At 44.6% G+C, this 20664-nt stretch overlaps 1 protein-coding gene across 4 annotated transcripts in view; it reads right to left on the reverse strand.

The window, feature by feature from the left end:
* The window catches only part of sdk2b (sidekick cell adhesion molecule 2b), a 599240-nt gene that overhangs the window by 49729 nt on the left and 528847 nt on the right, over positions 1-20664 (reverse strand). For all 4 annotated transcript variants that reach the window (XM_078401132.1, XM_078401131.1, XM_078401133.1 and 1 more), the window contains 3 exons: positions 15419-15583; positions 9649-9789; positions 249-387 (listed from right to left, as the gene is read on the reverse strand). In XM_078401132.1, the coding sequence (XP_078257258.1) occupies positions 249-387; positions 9649-9789; positions 15419-15583 (445 nt within the window). The remainder of the gene's footprint in view (positions 1-248; positions 388-9648; positions 9790-15418; positions 15584-20664) is intronic.

Genomic DNA, 20664 nt, shown 5'->3' on the forward strand with positions numbered 1-20664 from the left:
GTTGAGAGGCGAGCCCAGAGAGAGATTGCTGCAATGTGCCTTAATGCGTGCAATGCTCTGAAAGACCCCTCAAAGCAACATTTGCTGCCTCTACTTCCCACCAGCCTCCCTCCCTGTTCAGTTCAGCCTTGACAAATGTTGCCAATCCAAGTTTTAAACCCATTCTTGAATCTTAACTTCTGACAACATCGAGAAGTTATATTCAGCAGGATATAATACCAGTTTTTTTAAAACATGATTGTGGCTACCTGTTGTAGATACCATTCTTTCTACAGAAGGAGTTCTTCACTGAAAGTCGTCTGTTGTTGAGCTCCAGCGCAGGGAAGCGTCCGTTGTCTAAGCTCAAGATTTCTTCGTGAGCCAGAGTGCCAGCTTTTGTGTTATTTCCTGCAATAAGAAAATGGTAAAATATATTTCACTCCAGTTAAGCAGATCTTTGTTCCCTGCGTGTGTAGTCAGCACTTACCACTGCACTGACACTTGCGCACAGCTTCTGAAGGAGATCTCAGATATCAATTGCAAATTCAATCCAATTTTAAGAGCGCCTCACATTTTTGCAAAATTATGAAACATATTAATTTCACAAGCATATTGTCAGGGAATAAACTGTATTAAAAGTATGAAGAAGATAGCTTTTACACCTTCTGGTTTCCTGTCGGTGAATTTGTACTTTCAGAAATACCAAGACAGCAGAGGGAAGATGTCAAGACAACTCCGGCGATCATTTCGCTGAACACCTCCGCTCAGTCCGCCTCAACCTACCCGATCTCCTGGTTGCTAAACACTTTAACTCCCCCTCCCATTCCCATACTGACCTTTCTGTCCTGGGCCTCCTCCATTGTCAGAGTGAGGCCCAGTGCAAATTGGAGGAACAGCACCTTTGGCAGCTTACACCCCAGCGGTATGAACATCGACTTCTTTCACTTCAAGTAATCCTTGCATTCCCTCTCTCTCCATCCCTCCCCCTTCCCAATTCTCCGACCAGTTTTACTGTCTCCGACTACATTTTATCTGTGTTTGCTTTGTTGTTACCTTCTCTCAGCTAACAATGATCTATTCCACATTTACCTTGTCATCATTTCCTTGGCCCTATTTTCACACCTTACACTTCCTTATCTATGTATCTCCCTCTCCACTGACATCAGTCTGAAGAAGGGTCTCGCTCGACCCGAAACGTCACCCCTTCCTTCTCTCCAGAGATGCTGCCTGTCCCGCTGAGTTACTCCAGTATTTTGTGTCCATCTTCAGTTGAAACCAGCATCTGCAGTTCCTTCCTATACCCTTTGTACCACTATGTGCAAATTCTGTGGAGAGTCAGAGTGATAATCCTGATCAATACTGTGAGCACTCACACGGTACACACTTTCACCATGTAAAATTCCAATAAGCTGTCAATTGACTAATTAGAAATTCCTCTTCCCTAGTTAGATTAATTGACATCCTTCATCAGAATGTTGTCTTTGGTCTTACTCAGCTCCAGGCTTGAGGCGCATTTCACATCACCGTGAGACTTCTCTATGACAAAGGGAATTGCTGCATTTATTGGAATCATTGTAAGAACACATGATGGACATTGCTGGCTCCAGTAGGTATATTGTACCCAATTAAAATATGAGCAAAACAACATTTTGCCACTGTGTGATCTATTAAACGGATCTGAAATCACAACGTTCAGATTCATACAAAAGTACAAAAACTATAAGGCAGAGATACTCAGACGATTAAGAAAGATATTTGCTGTTAATAGTCTGATCTTAATTAGATCTCACACTACAATGAGCAGCATTAATTGAATCATAAAAAAATCCATTCCTTAGTTTTGCAGTTTTTATAGGTTTTGGAAAATGACCCAGCCGAGAACAAATGAGCTCAAATTATGTAAACCTTGATTCAATTAACTATTTCAGTTCAAGATCTCATCATTACAGACACTACTATTGCTTAATCTGACTGGTTGAAAAGGTGGTACTGGTTTATTAGTGTCATCTCTGGAGAACATAGATAGGTGGTCTTCCGTGTCTGAAAACGGGTCTCGACCAGAAAAGTCACCTACCCTTGTTCTCCAGAGATGCTGCCTGACCTGCGGAGTTACTCCAGCACTTTTGTGGATCACATAGATTGTCCAGAAAGATTGCAGAGGCTTGAATCCTGTGCTAAAAAAAGGTGCTGGAGGAACTCAGTGGGCCAAGCATCATCTGTGGAGGGAATAGGCAGAGGTTTTGGGTCTAGACTCTTTCTCGCACTGATGGTGTAGAGGGTAGAATGGGGGAGGGGTCAAAAGATAGCAAGTGATCGATGGATCCATCATCTGTGAGCTGCTGAGTGTCTCCAGCACTTTGTGCATACATGTATGATGCTCCTACCTGCTGCCAATGGGTCTCCCGGCCACCTAAGGACAGTGAGGAATAAGAATGATGTTTAGCCAGAAGGTGACAGGATGCTCATTTTAATGAGCCCCAGTCCCATTCCTCCTTCCTGACAAAGGTTGAAACATTTTACTGTTCCACATCATTACCTAGTGGTTTCTCTTTCTAGAAGATATACAAGCGCAACAACTGAATGTGGTCAGACATGTAGACACGAAGATCTGGTTTACAAAAATAAGACACAAAGTGCTGGAGTAACATTGTGTCAGACAGCATCTTTGGAAAACATGGATAGGTGACAATTTGGGGTGGGACCCTTCTTCAGATTGGTTATGTGGGGAGGTGGTGGGGGGGGGGGAACAAAAGCTAGAAGAAGGGCAGGACACTGTGTGGTAAATAATGTGTGAAAACAGGCGGGGGGGGGATGGGGGGTAGGGTTTATAGGTAGATGGTTTCACGATGGGGGGGGGGGGGGGGAGGGGGGAAGGGAAGGGGTGTTGTTTGAGGTTGCCTAAAATCGTAGAATTCACTATTCATACCATTGGGTTAGAAGCTACCCAAGTGGAATTTGAGTGGCCAAGTCGTGAGAAATGAGCTCAGCTGCCCTACTCACTGGTAGACTGCTTGCAAACACTCTCTCTCCAGCTATGCATAGGAAAGGAGCCAATGCTAACAGAATCATATTCCAGATCAGAGGAAAGATTGCTAAAAATTTGAAAAAGGGAAATTAAATTGTGTGGATAGGTAATGACTGCCAGATATCCTTTGAAAATGAAACACAAAGGAAGCTTGGATGGATTGGAAGCCTCTGTTCGTATGCAACAGAATGGGAAGGATTGATGTGGGACTTTCTGCTGAGAGATGAGGAACATGTGACTTCCCTCCTCACCATAAATAATCACAGGCACTTCCAGCAGTGCATTAATATTTATTTAAAACGCGCCTGGAGTTTTAAGCTCTATCTATTAAAAAGATTTCACCCCAAAGGCTAAAAGTGATTCCTATTTTAAATTAATCAGACATTTGCAACCAGATATTTTGAGATTTTGAATTAAGATTATTTAATTCATCAAAGATTAATATAGCTAAAGGAAGATATACTAACATAATTCCAATTAGATACGACTAAACCTGCAGTTAAAATGGAGCCATGTGATACTAACACAGTTGAGTGCATTATAAAAAATGGACTAGCCACAGGGCTTTGAAGAAGGGCAATTGACCTGAATATTGACTGAGTTGCTCTTGCCGCAGATGCTGCCTGACCTGCTGAAGTTGAAGGCCTCTGATGTTTTTTGTTTTGTTTTGAATTTCCAGCGTCAACAAATTTTATTTTTATTAAATGAGTCCCTGTATTGACTTACCCCTCATGATCTTGTACACCTCAATATGGTCACCTCCCCAGCTTCCGACGCTCCAACAAAAAAAGCCTCACCTTATCCAACCTCTCCCTGTAGCTCAAGCCAGCAAGCCCAGGCAACATCCCGGTGAACCTCTTCTGCACCCTTTCCAATCTACTGATATCCTTCCTGTCGCTGGGTGACCGGAACTGCTGAGACCTTTTGTTCAAATATTTCTATGACTTCTATGTTATTCAGGTGTCAATTTTTTGCAACTTTTCATCATTCAACCTGTGTAATGTTTGTGAGCAACAATTTTAGTGAAATTTACTAATTCTTTGTGGGTGTTTCATATTAAAAGGGAAAGAGCATATGTGACCTGCCAATGTTGACAATAAGTAATCTATCAGACAAAAGTCAATGAACTGGGGCTCGTGAGAATATAGCCACGTCTCCGGTGGTCTTTTCTTTGCTAGGTTGGTAACTGATACAATCAACAGATTTGCCTTTTCCTGTGCTTGGATTTTAATTACATATAATAATATTTTTCTTGTTTGGTTTATGTGATAAACATTTATTTCATTGGTTTATTCACTAAATTGAAATGAAATCCTGAATACTAAATATACAGCTATAAAGCATTAGTTACATTCTTAAGAAACCTTGAGGAAGTCGTGTTATTGCAGCCCGAGTAATACAAACAGTGTTCCCAAATCTATCAACCACTTCATACTGCATTATGGAAACGCACGTCATAGCAGAAACACTGTCATGTGAACATTTACACAGCACTTCAGCAAGACTTGCCACACATAACACCTGTGGACAACATGTATAATCTTACTCAATCAGGCTGACATGAAACATTTTACAGATAACAGGGAAAAGATCTTTCAACATACCAGTGTTACCAAGTAGGGGATAGAATGTGAACACAGAATATAAAAACAAAACGACTCATCTGGATTGTTTATTCACAAAATGCTGGAGTAACTCAGCAGGTCAGGCAGCATCTCGGGAGAGAAGGAATGGGTGACGTTTCGGGTCGAGACCCTTATTCATTTTGTGAATAAATACCTTCGATTTGTACCAGCATCTGCAGTTATTTTCTTACACCATTTGGATTGTTTAAAACACTGATTAGAGACCTTGATCTAACTGTGGTCACCAATCTTAAGATTATGGATAGGGTGCCAGGCAAGATTTAGAACAGTTACAGGGAGAGGAGAGTTCACTGATATGATTGCAAGTAAGAATTTAATTGTTCTACCTGGGATATATGCCAATAAAGCATGCTTGACTCTTGGTTAGATTAAGGCAGCTGGGCTTGCTCTAAGCAAGGTTAAGAGAAGATGAAAATCAAATAATTGCAGATGCTGGAAACATGAAATATAAGCAGAAAATGCTAGAAGCACAGCAGGTCAGGCAGCACCTGAATATTTACAGCATTTTCAGTTTTTATTGTACCTTTGGGTGTTAATCTAGCAAGGAATCGAATAAGGGAACTACACCTGACAACTATCCAGTTTTATGGCAGCCTTGCCAACGGTCTGTCTGTCTTTTCGTCTTTTTGTTATTTTTAGTGTGTTTTAAAAGTATGTGTTAATAATGTTCTCTGATTTGTTTTATGTGAGGGGTGGGGGAGGGGGTCAGGGGAAACTTTTTTTGAATCTCTTACCTTGCCGGAGTTGCGATTGTTTTCTGGATCGTATCTCTGGTTGCTCTGCGGCCTATCATCATGGAGCTAGCGGCCTTGCTTGAGACTGACTTTAAGCCCCACCACGGGGCCGTGGACTTACCATCGGAGCTTGCGATCCCTTGCCTGGGATCGATGCTCCAACTGTGGCCTGCGGATGTCAACATCGAGGACCTTGCAGTCTCAGGTAGAGACCAATGTCGGGAAGCTCCAAAGTCGCAGAAAGTTTGACTAGCCTCGACCCAGGGTCTGATCGGCCGGCGCGGGGAAGCTGAGATTCCCCCCCGATGCGGGAGCTTGATCACCCCGATGCGGAGGGCCCGACTGCCGGCTGCGGGAGCTGGTGGTCGGGCCCTCTGCAAGAGCCGGCGTTCGTGCCCTCTGGTCTAGTCAATGGAAGGCTCAAGACCCCCGACAGCGGGAGAACAAAGGGGAGAAGGTTTAACTTTTTTTTCCGCCTTCCATCATAGTGAGGGATGTAGAGGAGTCACTGTGGTGGATGTTTATGTTAAAATGTATTTTGTGTGTTTTGTTGCTTTTTATTGGTTTGACGCTATGGCAAATCAAATTCCTTGTATGTTGCAAAACATACTTGACTAATAAAGTATGATTATGATTATGATTATTTGAAGTGTTTCCACAACAGCATTAAACAATAGCATGTTTGGTGAGATGACAGGCTGCAGTTGAAAGTCTCTCTTATCACAGCAGTTTATGCATAAACAGTAGCTACGAATGCAAGCTATAAGTTTTTACATAAACTGTTGCACAAGCGATCAACGTTTTCAGAAAACAAAGGAAGAAACTGACGAGGAAACAGATCATTAATAGTGTGGGAATAGACACAAAATGCTGGAGTAACTCACGGGACAGGCAGCATCTCTGGAGAGAAAGAATGGGTGATGTTTCAGGTCGAGACCCTTCTTCAGACTGAGAGTTAGGAGAAAGCGAAATGAGACCCTTCTTCAGAAAAGATAATGAAGTTTGGAGCAGTCATTTTTTCTAATGTGCTTATCAATTTACAAAATGGAAGTCTTTCAGAGCTGGGTTTGCGTTTGACACCAATGTGAAATTTTCTGAAACAAATAACGTGTGGCTTGGCTTCAACATTCAGTAGAATGACTGCTCAATATTGGTACTTGCAGCCCTGTAATCATCCACGTACCACCTGTCTTCTACCTCACTTTAAAAGTATTAAAAAATTCAATCATGCGATCTTTTCTGGACATGACTGACAAATCACATCTCAGAAGTGCGCGCACATGTCTCAAGTTCACACCATTATTGAGCAGCTGGCTGAAAATAACACTCATGTATATGATTATTTTGTTGATGGGTTCTGCAGGGAATGCAATAGAATGATAATGCTCGTGCTGTTTTACAATGCATTTGTGGCAGACAAATTTCCTTCAACCTGAACTGACTCCATCTGAAGTACATTTCTGTAATCTATCAGCTGTCTTTTGCTTAAAGTTCATAAAGTTACAACTTGGAATCTGCAAAGTTATTATGCACAACAGATCGTGTCTTGCTAATGCAATGGATGGTCAGGTCTCAACCACATACATCACTCTGTTCTTGAGAATTTGATTGTCTGTCATGGTTAATGTAGTAGATGATCCAACTGCAAAATGTTCACATGCACCATCTCCCTTGTATGCTGATTCCTTTTGATAGGTACGTTGAAACATCCATGCATGTCAGGACTTGAGGGGCTGAATTGTAAGGAGCATTTGGGCAGGCTAGGACTTTGTTCTTTGAGGGGCAAGAGGATGAGGGGTGATCTTGTAAAGGTGTATAAAATTATGAGAGGAATAGATAATTGTGAATGAACAGAGTATTTTTCCCAGGGTAGGGGAATCAAGAACTAGAAGCACAGATTTAAGGTGAGAGGGCAAAGATTTAGTAGGAACCTGAGAGGCAACTATTACACAGAGGATGGTAGGTATATGGAACGAGCTGCCAGAGGAAATGGTTGAGGCAGGTACTATAACTTTGTTCTTGAGAATTGGTTTGGACAGGAACATGGATAGAAAAGGTTTAGAGGAATATGGGACTAATGCGGGCAAATGGGACTAGTTTAGATGGGGCATCTTGGTCAGCATAGAGAGTTGGGCTGAAAGGCCTGTGTCTGGGCTGTATGAATCTATGTTTCTCAGTTATCTTGCGTGGGACCCTGGTTAAATGATCTAAAGCATAGATAGACACAAAATGCTGGAGTAACTCAGTGGGACAGGCAGCATCTCTGGAGAGCAGGAATGGCTGCCGTTACAGATTGAGACCCTTCTTCAGACTCAGACAGGTCTCAACCCGAAACGGCACCCATTCCTTCTCTCTAGAGATGCTGTCTGTCCCGCTGAGTTACTCCAGCATCTTGTGTCCATCTTCGATTTAAACCAGCATCTGCAGTTCCTTCTTACACATTTGATCTAAACCGTACCCATTTTCTAGAATGATGACATCTCAGCGAGAGTCCTTACCAATTTTCCTAATCTGAAGATAGATATAAAATGCTGGAGTAACTGAAGACTGGAGAAGGGTCTTGACCTGAAATATCACCCATTCCTTTTATCCAGAGATGCTGTCTGTCCCTCTGAATGACTCCAGCATTTTGTGTCGATCTTTGGTGTAAACCAGCATCTGCTGTTCCTTCCTACACATTCCCTAATCTGAATCTCGGGATACTAAAGTCTACTGTAGTCCTTTCCTGCCTTGGTTTAAGAGTACAGAATGATTCAATCCTTGCTCAACATGCTTAACCACACATTGTAGCTTTCCAATGGCCCAGTGAGTTTACATTTGCAAATGTAAATGCAAATTTATTCGATAATTAAAGATTTTTGAATCGTCATCGTTGGCATATGGGTCGCAGACAATATTGAAGCCCAAAAGTGTTTGGTAATTTTATATGTGATGGGTTTATATCCCCTGTAGTGCTCCTGTTATAGGGTGCTGCCAATGTCCTGCATTGTGTTCAGGCTGGCTCAGTGCCCACCACAGCTGCAGGGCAGAATCCAGCTCCCTGCATCACCCTGCCACAAGAGGAAGTCTGTGCTTCACAAGGCTGCCACAGGGCAACTCCGGCCATCCATTGGATGCTGCATGTGACTACTTTCTTTTACAGATATAGCATATACCACCAACACACAAGCTCAAGTTCACCAGGCAGAGGCTAAATTCTTTACACTTGAAGTGGCCAGGAATGACCATTGAGAGGAAGAGAAAAATCATGAAGACACTGACAGTTTTCTTCATGAAAATATTGTGGACAATGTGTTTGCTGTTGCACATGAGATCACTTTGTATGTTTATTGGGAAAACAATTACAAGCAATTTTACCAGACAACTGCTGGAGTAACTCAGCAGGTCAGGCAGCAGCTCTAGAGAACATGGATCACTGACGTTTCGGGTCTGGACGCTTCTTTGGGAGGGTGTTTTTACACTTTACTCTTTAACATATTGATGTGGATGTGACTCACTCGTCAATGGTGCCTGAGCACACTGTAACCAAAACATCACTTCAAGCGTCCAAACACCTCTTGTAGTTCTTTCTGGATACATTCAAGAGAGAGCTAGATAGAGCTCTTAAGGATAGCGGAGTCAGGGGGTATGGGGAGAAGGCAGGAACGGGGTACTGATTGAGAATGATCAGCCATGATCACATTGAATAGCGGTGCTGGCTCGAAGGGGTGAATTGCCTGCTCCTGCACCTATTGTCTATTGATACTTAGTCCTTAAAAGTTTCAAATACTGGGCTAATTGTAAGTGTACTGCCTGCATTATAAAATGTATTGTAAAATCATCTTATTATTAGGATATCTTTGTATGTGTTGCGATGATAGAAGCCAATGTCATGTTGTTTGGAGATACAGCATGGAAACAGGCCTTTCAGCCCACCGAGTCCATGCTGACCATTGATCGCCCACAACACTTGTTCTGTGTTATCTCACTGCCTATGCACCAGAGGCAATTGTACAGAAGTCAATTAACCTGCAAGCATTCACATCTTTAGGATGTGGGAGGAAACCAGAGGGAATCCACGCAGTCACAGGGAAAATGTGCAGGCAACAGAGGTCAGGATCGAGCCCGGGTCTTTAGCACTGTGAGGCAGCGGCTCTACTACTGCGCCACTGTGTCGGCCACCAATTGAATTGTTTTAATTTAGCCAGTTTGGAAAGATCAATTTAATCTTAATCTTAATTCTACAAGGATCAGATGAACTACGACAGAATTATTGCGTACTCACCGGAATCAGTTTTTTTGGTGTATTTTTTACTTTGTCCGCGGATTATCAGTATGAACACCAGCAGGAGGATGAAGATGAGTCCAACCAAGGCAATGACCACCAGGAACCACCATTCCTCATAAAATGGCGTTGCATTTTGGGCTGAAAATTTGAAAACAAAGTGCAAGACGTGGTAAATAACATGCAGCAGACAGACACAGACAAGAGCGGGTGATTGGACTTTGTGAAGTTACAGTGGAAAGGGCAGCCTCTTATTTTGAGGGGAGTTTTGATAACAGCCGAGGCATTATATCCTGGTATACATATCTGAGTTTTTATTTCAAACTTTGTTTATTTGTAATATAAAATATACACAAAATAAAACACCATGCAAAACTCTTGATACACTCTTGGTGTGCTCAGTATTGCTAATCTTAAACCCAATAGTGTTAACACCAAAATGAAAAAACTATGAACTGCAGATTTTTTTCGTTTGTTTACAAAAACAGACGAAAGTGCAGGAGCAACTCAGCAGTTCAGGCAGCATCCCTGGAGAACATGATGGATATGTGCTGTTTCGGGTCACGATCCTTGAACCTTTCCTATCTTCTTTACACATAACACCATTGCCACCTATGTAACCCCATGGGGAGAATATCCCTTCCCTTGTTCGAGGGGTGTCCCCATCAGACTCAGCCCCTCAATGTCCAGTCGCTGAAGGACCCTAGACTGTGGTCCTCCCCCACAGAGCTATGTTTTTTATCACTATCTCCGGGATTTCAGAATGAACATAAACAAAGAGTTAAGGTGGATTTAATGAAAGGAAATATGCACGCCCAATCACCCATTGAGTGTATTTTTAGAATTTAAATTAGTTTGTTTGCAGGTTGACAAATTTGCTGCTAATTTGTTTGAAACCGAGCAGGGTGTGCCTGCTTGGATGGTCAATGCAGGATGCTACACACAGATTACAGCTGACAGCAGCAGGCAGTGACTTCATTGTGCTTTACATGGAGCTCACCCATTTATTCACACATTTTGAAACGTCTGTTCAACCTTGTGAACTGACTAGTTGCTATTCCCAATATACGGGCAGGAAAACACACAGAATCAACCCATCAATCAACTATTAGATCTGAAAGATCTCATAGGGAAAAGATTTAATAGGAATCTGAGGGGTAATTTTTTCCATACAAGGATGGTGGAACAAGCTGCCAGAGGAGGTAGTTGAGGCTGGGACTATCCCAACATTTAAGAAAGTTAGACAGGTACATGGATAGGACAGGTTTGGAGGGATATGGACCAAATGCGGGCAGGTGGGACTAGTGTAACTGGGACATGTTGGCCGGTGTGGGCGTTGGGCTGAAAGGCTCGTTTCCACACTGTATCACTCTATGACTATGACTCTGACACATTAACTCACAGCCATAGAGCTGCACACTAGGGGAACGGTTCCTTCGGCCCGCACTTTCTCTCCACACAGGCTGCCCAACCTACTGGCTTTATCCTGCATATTCTATTTTTACTTCAGATTTTCAGCATCTGCAGATTTATTTCCAACCTGTTAATTCAGGATTTGGTGGAGATGAGGAATGGCCTGGGCACACAGTTAAAAACATACAGTGATGTGGGATAGAAGACAAAAATGGCTGGAATCTGGAACAATAAAAACAGGCTGCAAGACGACCTCTGAGTGAAGCCCAGCACAAACCTCAGCCGAAGCAAAGGGAAACTAATATTTTAGTGCTCTATAAATAATATCTTAGAAACTGTAACCACCAAAAGAATCAAGTAACACTGCAACTCCGTTCCAAAGCCATTTTGTCTTTTAATCTTTCACATGTCTTTCGAAAATCTCAGTTCATAAGTTCTAGGAGAAGAATTAGGCCATTCGGCCCATCACATTTACTCCGCCATTCAATCACGGCTGATCGATCTATCCCTCTCAACCGTACTCTCCTGCCTTCTCCCCGTTACCCCAGACACCCTAAAAATCACAAATCTATCAATATCCGCCTTAAAAATATCTATTGACGGCCTCCACAGCCGTCTGTGACAATGAATTCGCCACCCCCTGACTAAAGAAATTCCTCCTCATCTCCTTTCTAAAGGTACGTCCTTTTATTCCAAGGCTATGGCCTCTGGTCCTAGAATCCCCACTAGTGGAAACATCCTGTCCGCGTCCACTCTATCCAGGCCTTTCACTATACTCCTCATATATATATATCTATTTGGTATTGGTTTATTAATAAATTATATTACAAGTATTATCCATGTATTTAAATAACTATCAGGGGTCGTGGGGACATGGGACGTGGGGCAAAAACAAAAGAACTATGGCATCACTAAAAGTGAACAAGTACTGCTCCAGTCTCCTGGGACTGAGTTGGACACGTGAATGAATTAGATTGTTGTTGCTAGTCACTGGTTCTCGGGTCAGACCATGGCATCTGGTCTGTACGGTTCCGTTACTGTACAGGCAAACATTTAAGAAACTGTAGAAGGTCTGGGGTGATGATTCTTAAAGCAAATGTCATTAGGCTTGAAGACAAAACCAATGAGGCGTGTAAGCAGAGGTGACTTACTTAATGCTCAGTGACAGATTTCTGAACATGGTTCAGTCATTGTGCAGATCCGGTCACTACAGCAGGGCTGTAAATCTCTCAGGCAGTCAGGCAATTGGTGATTACTCTCTGTCCGGAGAGCAGCAGCCAGCTGTTGTATGGAGACTGCGTGCTTCCTGCTGCCACACTCACCAAATGCTCAGTGGAGCTGATGTCCCAGAGGAGCCGGGCACTGGGGAGCGGGGGGGGGGGGGTGATGCAGCAGGAGAGGGGCGAGACTGGGTGCAGCAGGGGAGGGGGGGGGGTTGGGCAGTAAGGGAGAGGGGCAGCAGGGGAGTGGGGGAACAGCAGGGAAGGGCAGTGGGGAGAGTGGGGAAGGAGGGGAACAGGAGTGGAGAGACTGGGACCATGGGAACGGGACAGTGGGGTGAGCGGGTAAGGTGGGGAGTGGAGAGAGAGGGAACAGGGCAGCAGGGGAGTGGGGAGCATGGCAGTGTGGAGAGTGGGGAAGGAGGGGCGATGAGGCAGGAGGGGGGTGGGGAAGGAGGGGGGGTGGGGAAGGAGGGGGGGAGGGAGGGGGGGAGGGGAAGGAGGGGGTGGGGAAGGAGGGGTGGGGGTGGGGAAGGAGGGGGGTTGGGGAAGGAGGGGGGTGGGGAAGGAGGGGGTGGGGAAGGAGAGGGGTGGGGAGGGGGGAGGGGAAAGAGGGGGTGGGGGAGGGGGTGGGGAAGGAGGGGAGTAGGGCAGCAGGGAGCTGCCAAGCAGAAGGCAAGCACGGGAAGATAATGATGATTTAAATACGACAAAGCAAGTCAAAGGACAAGCACAGAAGCCACTTTCTGAGACACAGCAAGGGAGTGGTTCCGTCTAAGAGTGTGCCAGAATAAATGCCACGGATTAGAGTCTGAGTGATAACGTGTGAGGACCCCAGGCACCCCAGCCCCTTCCCTCCCTCACCACTGACAGGCTGTGGTGAGGAGGGGAAGCCACTGTCCCAGCTACAGGGGCGAGTGAGACAGCAGCTACATGTACAGGAGCAGATGGTGGGCAGCCTGACTAGTGGCTGCCCTGACCAGAGGTCAGAGTGGTTATTACTGTGAACTAGCGGTGGTAACACAGGAGTCAGGAGTGTTTCATTGTCATATGTACCAGCAATGGAACAGTGAAACTCTTCCTTGCTGCAGCTTCACAGGCCTGTTAACAAAATAGCACACCGATAAATATATAATAAGCGAGAATCTGTAATACCAGGTAACCAGACCACAACAATGCAAAACCAAAGCCCATAATTCAACCAAACACCATTGTAGATTGTTGCTGAGGAAGGATGTGGTTGGGAGTGTGCGGTGTGGTTCTCAAGAGCATGATAGTTGCTGTGAAGAAGCTGTATTTATGCCCGATGGTACACAAGATAAGCGAGTGGTGTGGGTTTTGTGGCAGTGCCTATTTAGAACCCTTTGAAGCAATGCCCGGCAGTGTTGTCTGTCTTACATGCTGAAGGGGGAGATGTGGGAAGGTTTGCGGTGCGTAGCATGATTGGGCCGTACCGATCATGGATGGATCTGCCTGGGCCAGATGGCGGTGGGGGTGGGGGGTTGATAAGTTACCGGGTAAGTGGTTGGGGAGGATGGATTATGGTGGGTACAGTGACCAGCTATGTATCTGGGCAAGTAGCTATCACCAACTAGAGAGCATAGGTATCACAAAATGCTGGAGTAACTCAGCGGGTCAGGCAGCATCTCCGGAGAGAAGGAATGGGTGACGTTTCGGGTCGAGACCCTTCTTCAGACTGATGTCGGGGGGACGGAGGGGGGGGGGGGGGGGACAAAGAAAGGATATAGGTGGAGATAGGAAGATAGAGGGAGAACTGGGAAGGGGAGGGGAAGAGAGGGACAGAGGAACTATCTAAAGTTAGAGAAGTCAATGTTCATACCACTGGGCTGCAAGCTGCCCAAGCAAAATATGAGGTGCGGTTCCTCCAATTTGCGGTGGGCCTCACTATGACACTGGAGGAGGCCCATGACAGAAAAGTCAGATTGGGAGCGGGAGGGGGAGTTAAAGTGCTCAGCCACTGGGAGATCAGGTTGGCTAAGGCGGACTGAGTGAAGGTGTTGAGCGAAACGATCGCTGAGCCTGCGTCGCCGATGTAGAGAAGTTGACATCTGGAACAACGGATACAATAGATGAGGTTGGAGGAGGTGCCGGTTGACCAACTACCCTCACTAGAACTAAAATCCTACACAACCAACTAGAGAGCAGTTCTGACCTACCATCTGTCCTCTGATTCTAGACTCTCCACTACTGGAAACATCCTTTGAGACTTGTTTCTCTTTCCACAGATACTGCCTGACCTGTAGAGGGTTTTCACAGAGTCTGTTGTTCCTTTAAGCCATAAATGGGTTAAATGTTGTTGACTGCAGGTTTCCTCCAGTGCTGTAACAAATAATGCCCCATGATCCGATTTCTTCACAAACAATCCTATCGTGACAGGAAAGTAGGTGTTGATTTCCTGACTTGGATCTTGGTCTACTTGGATCTTGGTCTACGCCCTTAAATAGACTCTGGCAGAAATGTTCTGACAAGAGTTCTGTCAATGTAAGACAGTAATCAAGAGGTCCAATGAGGAATTCAGAAAATAAAGTTTCTTTGTCCACAGAGTGGTGAGAATGTGGAACTTGTTACCACAGGCAGGCATTGGTTGCAGAGGTTAGTACAGAAGCATTTATAGGGAGGCTGAACAAGTATGAACACGCTTCAGGCAACTGAACCATCCTCTCACCAACGAGAGAGCGGTCCAGACTTCTCATTTACCTCATTGGAGACCTTCCAATTACCTTTTAGTGGGCTTTACTGGACTTTATCTTGCACTAAACATTATGCCCTTCATCCAGTATCTGTACACCGTGGATGGCTTGATTGTAATCATGGATAAACTTTTCGCTGACTGGGTAGCAGGCAACAAAAAAGCTTTTCACTGTGCCCCAGTAGATATGACAACAATAAACTAAACTATTGAGTAGGAAGGGAATGGAGGGTGACATTGCTGGATTTAATGAGGAAAGATGCGGAGGTGGCTGGAGTTGTGTGTAAACGCTGGCATGGGCTTGTTGGCCAATGGCCTTTTTCTGTGCAGTGCGGTCTGTATTAACGGAAACGCCACTGAGAAGATGACTAAGATTCGACAGCTCAGGTTATGAACTACAAAAGCATTTTTGAGGTGAATTCTGTACCTGAAACTGACGGGGAAGGTGAACTCGGGGTTCCGTATCCGTAATCATTTACTGCGATCACTCGGAAATCGTAGCTGACACCTTGTTTCAGGATGTCCATGCTGAAGGTGTATGATGTCACTTCCTTAGGAACATCCTTAATTAGAATATCCCACAGCCCTTCATCTGGAAAATAGAAGAAATAATGTTATTAAAACTTCCTAAAGTTAATGTGTTCCTCAGGAAGCTGAGGTGAGAAACTCAATTTTGCGATTCAACCAATATACAGATACATTTTCCTGAGGCAACACTGACGCAAACCAAAAGCACTTTTTCCTCCCCCACCCCCAAAATAAACCTAATTCAGAATAAAAAATATATACAATGCAAGAACATAGCAAAAACTCTTCAGACATACTCAGCATCTATACATTAATTACAATACAATACAATATATCTTTATTGTCATTGTACAGGGGTTAGACCAGTCCTTGGTTTAGTCGAGATGAGAAAACATTTCTTCACACAGAGAGTGGTGAGTCTGTGGAATTCTCTGCCACAGAAGGTAGTTGAGGCCAGTTCATTGGCTATATTTAAGAGGGAGTTAGATGTGGCCCTTTTTGCTAAAGGGATCAGGGGGTATGGAGAGAAGGCAGGTACAGGCTACTGAGCTGGATGATCAGCCATGATCATATTGAATGGCGGTGCAGGCTCGAAGGGCCGAATGGCCTACTCCTGCTCCTATTTTCTATGTTTCTATGTTTCTACAACGAGATTGGGAATGCGCCTCCCATACGATGCAATAATTTAATTAATTTAAACAACAACAACTCAATGAAACGAATTGTAACAGTAGTGTCATATTCGGTAGTGTTCACAATATCCTTAAACCCAGCACCCTTGACATTCTTGTGCCCCCCCCTGGGGTGATAGCCCTTCCCTTGTTTGAGGGGTGTCCCCACCAGACCTATTATCCCCTCAATGTCCCGCAGTGGGGGGAACACTAGACTGTGGTCACTGGAGGTGCTGTCTTTGAGACAAGACATTAAACCAAGGACTGGTCTAACCCCTCGATAAAATTAAAGAAACCACAGCACTATTGTGTAGAATGGCAGGTATGCTATCTGTCCATTGTACAACAAGTAATCAGATTAATGCTGCATTGCTGCACTTAAACTAATAAATCCTACACAATAGCGACAACACATCAAAAGTATTTAATTGTGTGTAAAGTGTGGTGCGCATCCTGAAAGAGATGTGAAAGATGGGATAGTTGGAAGGTGGTATATGCATCATTAAAGTAATAGAGGGAGGAATCTGCCGAAGAGGAGTTAGACATTCACACCTCGCCAACTGTGGGCTGTATCCTTTTGTTTCGTAAACTAGCAGTGAAGTGGGAAAACTGAATGCCAAATGCCTCCAAGATTAGACTACTCTCCTGTTGAAAGCACCAAACAGTAGTTATCCGATGCAATGGGAAAGGCGACTAATTAGTAACGGCAGCATAAACTTCGTAAAAGTTTCCAGAAATATGGAAGTCAAAAATGTTATGGAAGCAGAGTCACATAAAAAGAAACACAGTTGATTGCAGTTGCTAGAATATTGAGCAAAAAAAACCAAGTCTAGACAAGAGATAAGGAACTGTAGATGCTGGTTTACAAAAAGACAGAAAGTGCTGGAGTAACTCAGTGGGTTAGGCAGCAGCTCCGAAGGGAACGGACATATGACGTTTCAGGTCAGGACCTTTCTTCCCACTGATGGAACAGTCTGAAGCTGCCAGACCCACAGAAAGAAATGTCCCTCAGTTTTGATAGAAGAAGAGAGAACAAGTGTATTTTCCCATCACATCTGTTTTTCAAAGTCTGTTTTACATATCTGTTATAAGGGGAAATCAATACTCTGAAAACTGATGGGTTTTTTGAGGGTTGTATATTGATCATCAACCAATAGCCAGGATTGATCCCTGGCCTGTATTGGTCTCTCTTCTCAAATCTGGCAGAGGCCGACTGGTAAAAGGGTACAGGTAGAAAGGGAAGTAAAACACATTTATCCACATTCAGAGAAAGAGGCCAATTTATTCCAGTTTATTACCATCTTAAGCAATCCAGCTGCTTGATGGTCAAGATGCTCAAAGAGTGATACAGCACGGAAACAGGCCCTTTGGCCCAACTTTCCCAGTCAGACCAAGATACCAAGCTCGTCCTATATCCCTCCAAACCTTTCCTATCCATGTATCTCTGCAATTATCTTTTAAATGTTGTGATAGACCTGCCTCGACTACTTTCTCTGGCAGCTCATTTCCATATACCCATCACCCTGTGTGTAAAAAGGTTGCCCCTCTGGTTTTTACTAAACTTTCCCCTCTCACCGTAAATCTATGTCCTCTAGTCTTGTTTCCCAAACCCAGACTTATTTTGTAGACAAAAAATGCTGGTGCGCGCGATTAATAAACATACATGTCAGGTGAAGACACAAAGTGCTGGGGTGGCTCAGTGGGTCAGGAAACATCTGCAGAGAACATGAGGGGGGTGACCTTTCAGGACGGGACCCTTCTTCAGACTGTTTCCATGGAGTTATTCCAGCACTCTGTGACTTTCCTTTGGAAACTAGCATCTGCAGTTCCTTGTTTATGTATGTCAGGTGATCGGAAAACAAAATAATGATAGTTATCTTTCCGAGTATCTGGGTACGCTGTAACGACCTGCATCGTCACCAAAAGGACCAGCCCCTACACTACCTTCAGATCCTGTCACAGTGGTGCAGGTACTCACTAAAATATACTGACCTCCAGCCGTTTACCATTTCAAGCTTTGACTGGGGGTGCAGCACTAATGCTGCTGCTCCTTGAGCAGAGATGGTTGTTGTTGTCTATGGGTCTGTCAGACTTGGAAATGAAGAAAGGCAATTTGGGTTCCAGAGCTTTAGTTCCCTCCAGATGTGTCACAGAAAACAAACAGACTAACTTATCGTCTGTCAGTCTGAAGAAGGGTCCCGATCCGAAATGTCACCTCCTCCACAGACACTGCCCGACCCGCTGAGTTGCTCCAGCACTTTGTGTCCTATTCAGACCAATTCATCTGCAATCAAGAGCTCTTAATGATAGCGGAGTCAGGGGGTATGGGGAGAGGGCAGGAATGGGGTAATGATTGTGAATGATCAGCCATGATCACATTGAATGGCGGTGCTGCCCCGAAGGGCCGAATGGCCTACTCCTATTGTCTATTGTCTATCAAGGCTAAACCATTCACTCCTCACTCTGCCAAGTGATGTGAAAGGAGGCACCATTGAAGAGAGCAGTTTACCCCTTGACAACGATTGTCCACAGTCATAAGACGCAGCAGAAATGCGTCGGTGGAAACAATTATGAACCCAAGGGCAGACATTCTTCAGACTTTTCAAATCAAAATTAGATCTGACATTTCAGAAGGCTTTAACATGATGTGTTTGGTAGGGCATTGAGAAATTATTCTGTGCAATGTTGATACTCGAGCACAGATCATAGAGTCACGGTGTTGGAAGGGAGCCGGGTAAATGATTCAGTCCATCCCTAAGGGAAGGTTCTTTCTGTTTCCAAGGAGTGAAAGGTCTCAGAGAGAATTGCGCTGCGGACTTCAAAATCTTATGGTCTGAATCGTGATGGATTTCATCTCAATGGTCTTCACTCAAAGATGCTGCACTCCCTCCTTTAGTCTTGCACGACCATCATCTGGTTACAGAGTATCACTGATTATTAATTTATTGTGTTATAGACAATTGTACATTTATCTGTGCATTATTTCATTAATGGGCGTGTAAAGTAAGAATTACATTTTTACGATACGATACGATAGAACTTTATTTAGCCCAGGAGGGAAATTGATCTGCCAACAGTCATAAAAACACAAAATACATGAAGCATGAAATTAAAGTGATGAGTGGAAAGGTATCTGTTGCTGGAACGTATGAAAATTAGACATTCTTGACTGGAGTTATTCATTCTGGGCAAGACACTGGTGGACTGCTTTCAGCATGAAGGTCACAATTAGCATGAATTTATTTCCCACTCACCATGAGTGAACACACGTGAGTTTCCCACCAGTTCAAAATTAGCCACTTTCTTTCTTTGAGATTGAATGTAATCTAAGATGACCAATCATCTTTATTTGGTCAGAACAGTCATTGAGCTGTACAGTACAGATGCAGGCCCTTCGGCCCACCTGGTCCATGTAGACCACATGTGCATACTGGCCTAGTCCCATTTGCCTGAAATGACCCATAGCCCTCTAAACCATTCCCATACATCTATCTGTCCAAATGTCTTCTCAAAGTTGTAATTGCATCCACTTCCATAGCTTCCTCTGGCAGCTCATTCCAGATACGGACTAGCCTTCGAGTGAAATGGCTGTCCTTGAGCTCCCTCTTAAATCTCTTCCCTCTCACCTAAGGCCAATGCCCTCTACTTTTAGATTTTAGATTTTTAGATTTACAGTGCGGAAACAGGCCCTTCGGCCCACCGGGTCCGCGCCGCCCAGCGATCCCCGCACACTAACACTATCCTACACACACTAGGGACAATTTTTGCATTTGCCCAGCCAATTAACCTACATACCTGTACATCTTTGGAGTGTGGGAGGAAACCGAAGATCTCGGAGAAAACCCACGCAGGTCACGGGGAGAACGTACAAACTCCGTACAGACAGCACCCATAGTCAGGATGGAACCTGAGTCTCCGGCGCTGCATTCGCTGTAAGGCAGCAACTCTACCGCTGTGCCGCCGTGCCGTGGAATCTTCTACCCTTGGGGAAAAGTCTTTGAGCGTTCCCTTTATCCATGCCCCTCATGATCTTGTACCCCTCAATAAGGAACACCATCGGGCCACAGCTATACCCCGGCAGCAGACCTGGCTCTCCTGCCGCGGAACCGGGAACCGGCTGAAGAGGGAAGCCAACTAGCCCGGACCCTGCACGTCCATGAGGACTGGAGAACCAGCTGGAAGGAGTCGGCAACTGTGGAAACGGGCAAAGGGCGGGCAGGAAGAACCAGGACTCACCTTCCGCGTCCTCAAGGTTGGCTGTGGGAGGTGCCCCGGGGCACAAAGGCTGAAGGTGGCCATGGGAGGGATGTCGGACTGTGGGACAATCCGGACGGAGGCGATGGCTGCAACAGGACTTTATGACCAGCTGCAGAATGGACTTTGAAAATGGCACCAAAACCTGGCGACTCTTGCTATTATTATTATTATTATTATTATTTTGGCTCAGTGGGTTATTTCTATACACTTTGTACTT

Source organism: Rhinoraja longicauda, chromosome 6 (genome assembly GCF_053455715.1).
Source record: "Rhinoraja longicauda isolate Sanriku21f chromosome 6, sRhiLon1.1, whole genome shotgun sequence".
Taxonomy (NCBI): domain Eukaryota; kingdom Metazoa; phylum Chordata; class Chondrichthyes; order Rajiformes; family Arhynchobatidae; genus Rhinoraja; species Rhinoraja longicauda.